The following is a 12,751-nucleotide window of genomic DNA, read 5'->3' as shown; positions in this document are numbered from 1 at the left end:
ATTGTAATCCACTCTGAAAAAATAAACACACAACTTGCGATGTTTGCACCCAATGTGTATCCTAGGACACATTAAAAAGTGCAGCACTCGATAATCACTCTGGTTTGGATCCCACTTTAAACTGTGTATTTAGTCCCGCTTAGTTCAGCAGTATAAAATAAACTAAAAACAAGTTTTACGAAACTTGGGTATTTTCAGATTAATCGACAATTTATTGTAGGTTTCAGGAGTATTCTGGACGTCAAACACTTGCTCCGCCAAAACTTTTCCTCTCGTATTCCTACATTGAGCATTGCGGGTTTTTTTTTTTTTTAACAGCAGCACGCTAATGGTTCTGAAGAAAAGCGGGGATTATATGGCTTTGCGAGATTCAAAACAATGAAGCGTATTCCTTCCCACTGGATGAGTCATTGCAGTTATCAGCAAGCCAGAGGTTTCCAGATGCTAGACTAAACACTGGCGCCAGCTGCAGCGTAAACACAATGAGACGGGCTGGAAGTTAGAGCAGCAGGTGGCAGAAGGGAAATCATCAGCATTTTAAAGATAACGCAGTTGTCGAAGACGGAACTTTTATCAGCAGTGTGAAAAATCACATTACCATGCACACCAGTGGCGGATAATGAGCTGTTGTAGGAGAAGGAAGGGGGTCACTTTTCTTTTACTTATCATGCGGTTTTTGTTCGTTTTAAAGAAGGTTTTCAGAACTGTTTGCTTTTTTTTAGACGCCAAAGGAGCCAGTGTGCGCACACGAGCAAGAAAAGAATATCGTGGCCGAAACAATTAGCAACGGACCCCCCCCCCCCCCCTGTTTGCTGATAAATAAAGGGGAGAAGTCACTCAGACAACAAAACACTGTTTTGGCAAATTTTATGACGGACACAGTTGGGAAACGTATGAAGCGGGAAACTGGAGTTGCAACATACGTAATATCGATGTCAACTTTTGCCGGAAACCTAGATGACAACGCATTAAGCGGGTTGACGATCTTTAGTTTGCCTATGCGGCTTTGATTATCTGTAACAGTTTCCCTTTTTTTATGAAGTTCTACAGGGCACAAAGAACACGCTTATAATGAAAGTGGTTACCGGAAGTTGTCTGCTACCAGGCCAAAAGTTGCTCGCTCACGGGAAATTGCTGTATCTCGAGCTCAGAGCTAGACATATTGGTGAGACTTCCAGGCGCCACGCGTCTTGTATTTTGGAACATTCGTGCGATCTTATCTCGCATTTCTCATCTGGCACTGGTGAATATTTCCAAGGTGGCGCATTCAGCGGGGAAAGAGCTTGACCTCCCATGCACATTGACAAAGAATGTCAATGTCCAGCGGGCATTTCGGGCTGCTTCCCTCGAGTTGTCAGCAGCTCTTAGGACAAGGAAACATGTCAAGTTCAAGTTAAAATAACGTCCAAGCTCTTTCCACATTCAATCTTCTCTTGTCAACTTACGCAGGTGTTTACTTCGAATTAAGCGAAACCAGTTTTGCGAAAGGGTCTTGTAAACAACTTCGTATTAAAAATTATCCGTATTTCGATTTATCCGTACTGAAATACATTATAAATCCTATCTTATCGGCTGGGGAATGGGAAGAACTTCGGATTAAAGGGTACTTCGTATTAACCAATATCGTATTAACGAGGTTTTCCTGTATTAGACTAGAAATTCGATTGAAAATTACGATTTATTGTAACTAGTGCCATAACTAGTAATCCTAAATAGTTAAAGTTATTCATGATTGCCAACTCTTGTAGAGGGAAAAATCTAAGATACACGGGAAAAACCTTTTTCCTGCAGAAGTTATAAAACTTCCATCTACCTTTTAATAATTTAAAATGAATAGAAACATGTATTGGTGTAATGTAATATCAGATTTACTTTAATTTACAATGATAGTCATGAATATACAAGGTACAATTTTATGTTTATAACATACAAAATATTATGAAGTGTGTATGCTGTGAATATAGTAACAAGGAAGTGTAGTTGGATACACTTGCATCTTTGGAAGATCGTCTGACTCAAGGATTTGTAAATTTTGTATAAGACTAAAATTGGTCTTTTATGTTTGGCAAACAAGATGAATCCGTAAAAACTTTGAAGTATTGTTATATTAGGATTCATATGTTTGATTTGTATCTTCACAACTAACATGTATATGTCTTAATGTGGAAAAACATGAAACTAGTGACTCGTGAAGATGATAGTGTTGGTCAGCCATTTTAGGTTGACGTGGAACTTTCAGATAAGTATTCTTAACTTGGCAAAAGTATAAAATACGTGCTAATAACATATTGAGCATTTGTTTTATCAATATTTGACACGTACGGAACTTTGAAAAACTATATGATAATTTTACTAATTGACTCACATCTATGATTGTCTAATTTACGAACATAATATGGAAAGACGTGAAAATGTAATTTTATCCTAAAGTTGGATATCTGTATCTTCATTTTCTGGAATAACTGAAAGAAACATAAAAATGTAAAATTAAATGTACAAATTGATTGTTTATGCATAGGCATGTGATGCATAAAATTAAATGTAATTTTTAATGATGTTCATGTATTTAATACATTGTTGAATAGACGTGTTTTCATGTTAAGGGGAATATACAATGCGGTTGATAATATAAGACGTAAGCGAGTTACTAAAGATATATCTGCGAAACTTACTTGTAAATTTCGGTGGCCTCTGCCACCATCCACTTGGGATATATCTTTAGTAACTCGCTTACGTCTTATATAGAAGTGTTTTGACATGAAGTATTCTTATTTTATGAACTTTCAAACTGATTATTCGTAATGAGTCTCATATTTTCTTGGTAAAAGTAAAAATTCCTGAGACATGATAAAATGATCGTTATAGATCAATACATACATATTAACTTGTAATTTTTTTTAATTTTTTTTATAATTCCATACGATACATCACACTACAGATGACTGAGAGCTACAATTTTATCTCTTGCATGTGCTATACTGTTAAATGAATAATTCACATTTATTTTTCTTGTGAGGATAAAATTGTATCTACTGCTTTACCGATTGGCTTCGTATAGTGTTGTAACATCTGTATTGTACCGTGATATATTATAAGTTACGTTTAAAAACCCTGTTCCCAGCAAGAAGTCTGCCAAAGAAGGACATGATTCATTGCCAAGTCATGTCTTTTGTGCAAGGCATGAAAGTATATTGTAGAGAGATTGAACTGATTGAATTTATACTCGTATCATTATTGATTAATATTAGTATCTTGGTTTATTGGTAAAATGCTATTATTTTGTACCAAACAAATATTTCTATATTTAGTGTGAAATTGGGCTCTTGTGAATTCTGTATTGCAGTTTTTACATCACTTTCCTACAGCTTTGGGTGAATCATGACAAGCGATTAATTCCCTCTCACACCCCTCCAAAATTGTTCACAAAACCCAATTTATAGTCACTGTTTTCACTATACAGTGGATCTCCCGATTTTACATTCCTCGGTTTTACATTTTCCCGCATTATACAAAGAGTACTAGGAAAGTTTTGCAATATGGCGCAACCGAAGTTCGCACTTTGTGACAAGATGAGGTGAGTCGAGACATGTTCAAACCAGCAGTGTTGCCAGCAGTATGACCTTTTCGTGTTAGTTGCTCATGAACTGTGGTAGTGAAAACAACTTGCAATGTCAGCTTGGTCAAAAACTGAATACTGGTCAATTTTGCGCTACAACTTTGCATGAGGTTTGAGTGCTGAGCAGTGTTTGGAGGAAATGGCTCCTGTGCTGGGAGATGATTGTCCTCATCGTACAACCACATTCAGGTGGTATCATGAGTTTCAGAGGAAATTTCAGCCTGGAAGATGCTCCAAGGTCAGGACACCCAGCCTCGACTGTCACAGAGGAGAACATTGCTGCTGTCGGAAAGATGCTAAAGTTCACAGACCTGTGACATATCACAAAGAAGAAAAGGGTTTCTACATTCCTGCACTAGCAATTCATACCATCCTGCATGACCACCTCAAAGTAACAAAGGTTTGTTCCCTTTGAATACCCCTTGCCTTAACCATCGAGAAGATGGCATGACACGTTTCATGGTACTGCGAAATGCTCAAGAACTTTGAATCTTGCTATGTCAGCAGCATCTTAACAGGTGACGAAACCTGGCTTTATCATCATGACGTGCTCATTAAAGCCCAGAACAAAGTAAGTCTTTTAACATGAAAACATGCCCATGTCTGTGCGAAAATCTTGATCCGTTAAGAAGATAATGGTGGCCGTCGTCTTTACTGTAAGGGGAGTTGTGCAGCATGTGGTGCTGGAAACCTGGAAGACAGTCACCGCGAAGTGGTACACCGAGGAGTGCCTGCCCAGAGTTAGTCTAGCTCTCTAAGACATTCGTCCACACCCAAGGGCAGATACTTGGCTTTTCCAACATGACAACGCTCCTGCCCACCACTCCAAAGTTTGCGCTGAGTGACAGATACAGGCCTGAACTTACTGGAGCATCCTCCCTACAGTCCAGACTTTGTTCCATGCGACTTCACGTTGTTCCCTCACGTCAAGAACAGGCTAAAAGAGTTGTGGTTTTCTAACAAAGAGGACCTTCTAAGGAATGGAATGATGAGTGTGTCCAGCTCAGTGAGGAAACATGGTAGAGTTGGTTCAATGAGTGGTTTCGAAGGATGAAGAAATGTAGAGTTTGGTGGAAAGTAATTTGAAAGATTGTGAAAATTATTGGTGTATTGCAAGACTTTCCTGGTATCCTTCGTACATTCACTCTTCATGGTCCCAACAGAGCAAAATGTTATAAAATTTTCTCACGTTTTAAGTTATTTCACCCTGGTCCCCTGGAAACCAGAAAATCGAGGTTTTACTGTTTTTACCCCTGTACTTCCATCTACAAACCCTATTGGAAAATTATGGATAACTCCCAGATAGCAACAAGTCTATTTTTGTGGATATAAATGCATGATTCATGTTCTGAATTTTTTTGTAAAATATATTGTAAAAGTGTAGTTTCACTTTTTGAAGCAAAGCCATTGCAGTTGCTCAGTTAAATAAATTAATTGAAGGGGCAAATGAATTATTAAGTTCAGTTCATCATCAGTTAGTGGTACCTGTACATTTAATGTTGACACTGTTAATCAGAATCTAGAAATTTCATGTTGGTCCATTCCTAATACCTTGTGAGAATGGTAGTGTTCCAAGCTACAAAGCTGTTGATCAGCATTTAAATTCTCTCTCTCTTCCTCCAAGGTATACTGCTGAAATAGAGACTGTGAGGCAACAGTATCCTTCCGAACCCTTCACATTCTTGGACCCTCCCTTGAAGTTAGAGTTCACAGAGGCCGTTGAGATGCTCAGAGAAGCCGGAGTTGAAATTGGAGATGAGGACGATCTCAGTACGCCAAGTGAGAAGCTCTTAGGTCGTCTGGTTAAGGCAAAGGTAAATAAAACATCTTCTGGATCTAAATTAAGTATTGCTAAACAATGTTTACATAAATATTGTATGAATTTTTATATATTCTGTTAACAGCTAACATTTTTACTTCTGACATAAGCAATACCAAAATGTTAACAATGAACACCAGGTCATGAATTTAAAGAGGTGCAAAAAAACAAACTATTCCCATGCTTACTTTTCACACTGTAATTCAATAGGTTCTCCTGTTCATGAAAAATAAAAAAGCTTACAGGAAAATCTACAGGATACATTTGGTTACCTAATACTATTGTATTTTCATTACTTGTAAAGAACGGACATTAAAATGAACATTTTTGTAATTTTTCTTGAAGTTGGTTACAGAATATGTGGCAGTGGCTTAGTTTCGCTGTGTATGATGTACACTCCTATTCACATAAAGTGGGACATACTTCATCTGTTTAACCCTATAAAATGTGCTAATTTACGTGAACAGGAGTGTACATTTTGGTACAACTGTTTTTGTGTATTCTATTTACACGATGGCACGGAGTCAAATTCATCTGTTGTCAACACTCAAGAAATAAATCCATAACTCTTATCAGCATAAAATTTGTCAATGAAACTAGCTCAATGATATTTTTCATATCTTACAGTATGATACAGACTTCTACATATTGGACAAGTATCCACTCGCTGTTAGGCCCTTTTATACCATGCCTGACCCAAAAAATAATGTAAGTACCGCAATTTATTTCGAATACATATAATGAATTGTTTTACTAATCAATAGTTATTTACTACTTTCTATTACATATATTTTTGGAAATAATCTCATGCCCATAGCTTTCGTATGTATTAATGTTTTTGAAAACATATGTAATGTAATAATAATAATAATAATTTATTTCCGTAAACCCAGATATACATAGGCATGGAAAATGTCAAGATAAACACGAAATATGATATTTGGATATTCCATGTGCGTAGTACCATATAACGTGGGCACATAACTAGATGCAAAACTGGGTGGGCACTATACTGTGATATTATTAAACATGGTCCAATTAATATTACATCAGTGATTAGTCTTAGATGCATCATATCATAGTATTAGAGATTCTAAGCAAAGTAACACATATATATGGAATGGACATTATAAAACATACACAGAGATCAACTTGTGGAATTGGGGAGGGAAGGCTGAACGTTGATTTGGTAGATTATTCACACATGTCAAAGACCAAGGTGATATCCATAGTTGAGCAACATAATTCACGTAACTTCAGGAAGTTATAACATGCATATTTACATTCAGGAATTGAAAAATTGGAAAATTATTGCATGAACAGGATTTGGACTTAGAACCCTGACACACTGAACCAGTACACATATTCAGTATTCATAAAAGAAGCAGAAAATATCTATATCTTGGCCAACAAATTAATCTTAATTCTAAACACATTTCACTAATCATCATTGACACATTACAATTAGTTCCATTATTGCAAATAAACATAACTTATTTGAGAATGATAAATAAAAGCAATGTGGTTTAAGTTTCTTCTTTCCAGTGCATATACATGTCCACTGTGGAAAATTGGAGTGAATAGTTTAAAACTGATTTATACAGTTTAATTCATGAATATGATAAATGTATTGACTTACTGTTTGTACTATTTTCAGAAATATTCCAATTCATATGATATGTTCATGAGAGGAGAGGAAATTTTATCAGGAGCTCAGAGAATTCACGACCCTGATTTTTTGACTGAACGAGCCAAGGTACATGGAATTGGTGAGTAAATATTACTTTATGATTTGCAGTATGACAGCTTCCTAGTTTGTGCTATGTCTATCAGATCTTATAATTAACAGTAGAAGAGAATGTGATTTTTATTACAATAGGTACATGTGCAGAGGCGGCCTTGATGGTGCAGTGGTAGCGTTGTCGCCTTGTAATCAAGGGGTCCCGGGTTCGATACCCGGTGGAGGCACATAGTGTTTCGGATCCCACTTAAAACACCAAATCAAACAAACAACATGTGTAGAACATCCAAGAACCGAGTACTATACACTAACACTATATCAATGGCACAGAATGCCAGAGTACTTGGTTGAAACATAATTGAATCATGGTTTTTCTCTTGGAGATCATTGGATTCTGTGTCATAAATATGAAATTTGTGTAAGTTAGCTTATTGACAGCATTGACATTTGATCATTGACCTGTTCTGAATGATAAGAAACAACATGAAGCAATATAATCAGTATCAATTGTTGCCTTCCTAAGTTGGTATTTACCTCATCTTTGGTTAAGTTACGTATTCTTGTAGATATTTCCATGGGTGCCCACAATGAGGGGTTACTTCAATGCTCGTGGACAAAGGAAAGATGTGCAAACTTTATTGGTATTGCTTTCCATTTTTGCTGTTTATATTTCCTGTTTGTTGTCTTTTCCTTATATGTTTCCCTTCATTCCTTTGTCTTTTATGTGGAATTATTCGATTTTGACCCAATTAGAAAATCTTTTGCAAGTGTCTGTGGTCTTTTCCAGCATGCATTTGTTTTCATTGTGTCACATGATACTACATAATTACTGACCTGCTAAGAAATGGTCCATCCCTTTATCTTCAGCTTCATCTAACATTATATTTTTTCTCCCTCTAGATCTGGAGAAGATAAAAGCCTACATAGATTCCTTCCGGTATGGTTGCCCTCCTCACGCAGGTGGTGGAATTGGACTGGAACGGGTAACAATGCTGTACCTGGGTCTGGATAATGTGAGGAAAACATCCATGTTCCCACGCGATCCAAAACGCATAACGCCATAAGTGGCTTGTATTTGTGCCTTTGTTTATAGTGGATGAGGCTGAGAAAATGTGTAATTTACTCTACAATTTGTTATCCTTATTATGTAGTATTTACTAATCTGGTTTTCCTGAGAATGATTTCTATTGTTCTAGTCCTATAAGAGATTATAAATAAGGAGGAGTGTCATAACAATACAAAGAGTTCATCAAGGATTGAAAAAAAAATATTTAATGTTACTAAGTTATTGTTAGTTCCCATGTTGTATATGGTGGTGAATTGGAACAATTTTAGGCAAATGAATCTGCAATTAGTAGAGGCATGCAAATTTCGTTTTTGACGAAAAAAAACGAAATATGAAATGACATGTTGTAATATTCATTTTTCATGTTCCTGAAAGGTGTGAGGTGCATTTTTCTACCCGAGAAGCAAAAATGAACCCCTTTACACAGGAATAAACTTAATACTCTGGTAATTACATAAATGTGCTATTAGAAGGGATAAGTTTATTTTGTGTAATAAGTGCAGTTTTTAAATCAAATTTAGGATTATATTCACAATTTTAAAACCAAAATGTCATTTTATATAGCACTTTTGATGTGATTATTCACCGCTATAACACCAAAATTTTATTCTATTTACCGCTTTTGAACCCGAAATATACTGTTTTTGTACCGAAATTTTGCTTTTTTATTTACGAAAAATATGTGCCTCGAGCAATTAGGAATTCAGTTCAGGGTTCTTTGAAATTTTTTTCATCAAATGTTGAAAATATTGATTTTACAGTCAATCTTTACTACATTTATCTATTTTTATTGTTGCTGATTATATTAGATTTGACCTAACAGTATCAAACATCTTACATTTTTTAAAAAATATCATGTTCTATGTGTATTTTGAAAAATGGACAAACACAGCAAATAAACACCTAATTACATATATGTATCCTACAATTATTTTATTGAAAGTAACAAAGGCTTACCAAGAATAAGTATATTTTTCATCACAGTAACCCACATTGCCTCTTCACAAGTGTTATGTTAATATTTCCTCATATCTAGTCGTGTATGCATATCTCATTCTGTGTTATCGACATGATTGAGAAAATTTAAAAATCTGCCACAATTCATATTTTCATGATGGTTGCGGTAAATGCGGTTTAAAATTACTTACGTGAAATTTAGAAGATTTCGCACTTCCGCATTGCACAATTTAATGGTTCAATCCTATTAATTTCGAAGATCCACTGTCTTCATTCACAAAAGGGTACGGGCCGTACGCGGAAGTGCGAAATCTTCTAAATTTCACGTAAGTAATTCATATTTTGTTTTAATTTTGATGAATACTTTCTGCACTGTGATATGTATAGAAATTGTGTAGTTTCATTTCACTTCCTGATGATGGCCTTAGGAAGTGTTAACAATACGTAGAATTACATGAGTTGTAATTTTTCATTTTCATGTGGATTATATTAATTTTCTTATTTAATGTTTTACTCCAAAGTATCTTGATTTGTGTTTCAGAACTCAATTGGCAATCATTCTGTCCTTACATTGTATAGGTAGTTATGCTTCTTATTTATCAAAAAGAAGTTCAGTTTCAAAACATTTTCTACCACCATGTAATAAAGTAAATATGGTCTTACCTAAATTTGAAAATAAGAAAGGTACTTCTGATGTAACTTTGACTTCCAGGACCAATGTTCTCATGGAGGGTTTTAGAAAGCATATGAGGAGATGCACAGAAATGTTTGAGACACCACCTGTTTAGAGCATAGAGGTTGAGATGGAACTACTCTTTCAACTCATTTTTTTTTTTGCTTATTTTGAATCATCCGTGGATGGATGGATGCATGGATATTGCACTTCAAATATATAGGGTTATCCATTTGGGTATGGATAAAATAAAACATTAATAGAAACGTAAATGTGATAGTAGGAAAATTTTTGTGTTGGTGTTTTCGTGCGTGAAACATGGGAGTTTTGCTGTAGTGTGTTGGCAACAATGAAGTTTGAACTGATTCGTTATTGTTAAAATGGTGTTTACGAACCACAACGGGCTAAATGTGTGGGAACCAATTGCTTGGCCTCCCAACTCCTCAGATTTAACCCCTCCAGACATCTTCGTCTGGGGTTTCGTCAAAGACTCTGTCTATTCACAGAAACCCACAGACATTGATAATTTGAAACTCAAAATCACACAGGCTTTCGACAATCACCCCAGAGATGTTGCACCAGACGTGGAATGAATTGAATCACCGTTATGAGTTGTGCAGACTGTACCAAACTGTTAGTAGTGTATAAAAATAAAAACTCCCACCTTTCAGTCTTTTGTATACAAAATTTAAGGTAACTACATTTGACCAAAAAAAATTCACATCCATTTTATTTTATCCATACCCAAACGGATCACACTATTATAACAAGTTCTTGTATCTTTACAATTTGAAATAAGGAATTGTATATATGTGGTAGGTTTGCCTGGTTCAATTAGTGTTTTATCATCAAATGCCCAAGTGCAAAGAATCTTTTCAAGTTTGTGTTATTTTTGTCTTGGTTAGCAACAAGGAAACTTGGGTTGGATTCCTGTTGATATTCCATATTGTATTATAGATTATATCTGTAATTCAATACGTATCTGCAAATAAATAGAAGATATAATGCTGGTAGCATAATTAATCCCACTAAAACAAATCACGTGACAAAATCATAACATATTTTATTGTAATAATAAGAAAAATATCTTGAACACAGTTACTACTTTCTCGTAATTGTACAAATTTCAACAAGGGAATAGAGTTTGTGTATTTGTACTAGTGCTTCCGAAGTTACAAATGGGCACATGTTTATTATTGTAACTTTTTCATAGTTTTGTGGTGGATGGTTTGTATAGCAGTGAATTTGATACTATTTATGAAATGAGCAACATCCTCTGAATATTAATTTTACAAGAAGTTGTTTGAAAGTTATACAAAGTTAATGACTTTGTAGATGCATCTTAATTTTTTTGATGGTTGCAATTTTGTAATCTTTGTAAAGTTATTTTAAATAAAATGAACTATTGACTTCGCATTTTCTTTCATGTGTGAAACACTGTCTTTGTTGATACAGAAATAACTTGAATTTGGTGAACTTACATAAACTGGTGGCTTCAAACTGTTTTGCAACAATGTTAAATTTAACAAAATGAAATGTCTTTCAAAGGTGTGGTGTGTGTACGTGATGTATGGAAGTAATTTCTTATTGACTAAATTTAGTGGTTGTAGTAAGAATTTAGTTTTATGTGGTGCATTTAGACTAGTGCATTTCACATTGATTATTTTTTTTTATGTATTTATTTATTTACGTATATTAAATAAGTTTTGGCTTCAGTACTGTGGGCCTGGCACCTGTTTTAGGCCGTAACTCCCCAGTTCATCATTAGCATCTTTTCATCCTTTTAATGAGAAGGTTAAAAAAATAAACATATGTAATTACTACAATTTTCTTTCATAAACACTCATTTTAACAAAAGTATTTCACTTGTTCCTGGCATCAGTAAAAAAAAATACACAACTATTTTGTACTTTCCAGCAGTCAGTTGTCTTGTTTCCACGTGCAATAACAAATTGTTGGTTACTCTGAACGGAGAAGGCAAAGAATATTTACATTTTTTATGGTTAATTATTATGTAATTCAACAAAGAAAGAAATAACTGATACAACAGTTGAAAATACAGAGAGGTAAGTAATAAAATGTTTTGTGACTATGCATAATAAAATCCATATAATATGACAGATCACCGCGGGCTACCTCTCGTGGCTTGTCAGTCGACTGGTAGACCGCGGTCGACGCGTTGGCCACCCCCTGATCTAGACTTTAGTGGCATCAGTCACGAGACTGTAAGGTCTAGCTGCTCAACATAGAAAGTTATTCACCCATGTAACTTATTGTATCATGTATCAGATGATTAAAGTTAACACCCTGATGATAATTTTGAAGCTGAGGATTTAAACTGAAAATTTCCATTCAAATATTCCAGTCCCCTTGAAACCCAGCAAAACTCTTTGTAATATTTTTACATTTGTTGTGGCTACTACTTTCTATAATAATGGTAAATTTTTAATTCAGACATTTGCAAGAACTAGAACTTTTGCTCAGTACTGTGTATTAAAATTTCTCCAATTATGTGACAATCAAATCAACATAGTAAGATGTAACTATTAAATAAATAGTTCGATAGTATAACGTTTTTCAGAATTACCTTATTGGTTGAGTATATGGTGTTCAATTCTTGAACTGACTTGTGATCCCAACCATGGCTTGAGTGAATCTTGGATCATTCATATGTTCTACACAACTAACCAAAAGATTCTGAAAAGTAGCATTACTTCAAGCGTACAATTAAGTTTTCAGCAAATGACATCAAAAAAAAAAAAAAAAAAAAAAGTGCTCCCCTGTGCTTTGCACCATGCCATGAAGGCGTACGAGGGTCACTATTTATATTTTGAGCCTAACAATGAAAAAACAGGAATTTGGCATTGAAAACTGCTTTA

The 12,751-nt window shown here is 35.0% G+C and overlaps 1 protein-coding gene across 6 annotated transcripts in view; it reads left to right on the top strand.

Moving 5' to 3' along the window:
- AspRS (aspartyl-tRNA synthetase) overlaps positions 1-11,297 on the top strand; it is a 54,220-nt gene extending 42,923 nt beyond the window's left edge. For all 6 annotated transcript variants that reach the window (XM_083136454.1, XM_083136485.1, XM_083136473.1 and 3 more), the window contains exons 10-13: positions 5,241-5,430; positions 6,063-6,143; positions 7,093-7,204; positions 8,077-11,297. In XM_083136454.1, coding sequence (XP_082992580.1) covers positions 5,241-5,430; positions 6,063-6,143; positions 7,093-7,204; positions 8,077-8,240 — 547 coding nt within the window. In that variant the 3' untranslated portion in view covers positions 8,241-11,297. The remainder of the gene's footprint in view (positions 1-5,240; positions 5,431-6,062; positions 6,144-7,092; positions 7,205-8,076) is intronic.
- Positions 11,298-12,751: the final 1,454 nt, after the last annotated feature.

This window comes from Lepisma saccharinum, chromosome 1 (assembly GCF_977018435.1).
Source record: "Lepisma saccharinum chromosome 1, izLepSacc3.1, whole genome shotgun sequence".
Lineage (NCBI taxonomy): Eukaryota > Metazoa > Arthropoda > Insecta > Zygentoma > Lepismatidae > Lepisma > Lepisma saccharinum.
This window is presented reverse-complemented; position numbering and strand designations above follow the sequence as displayed.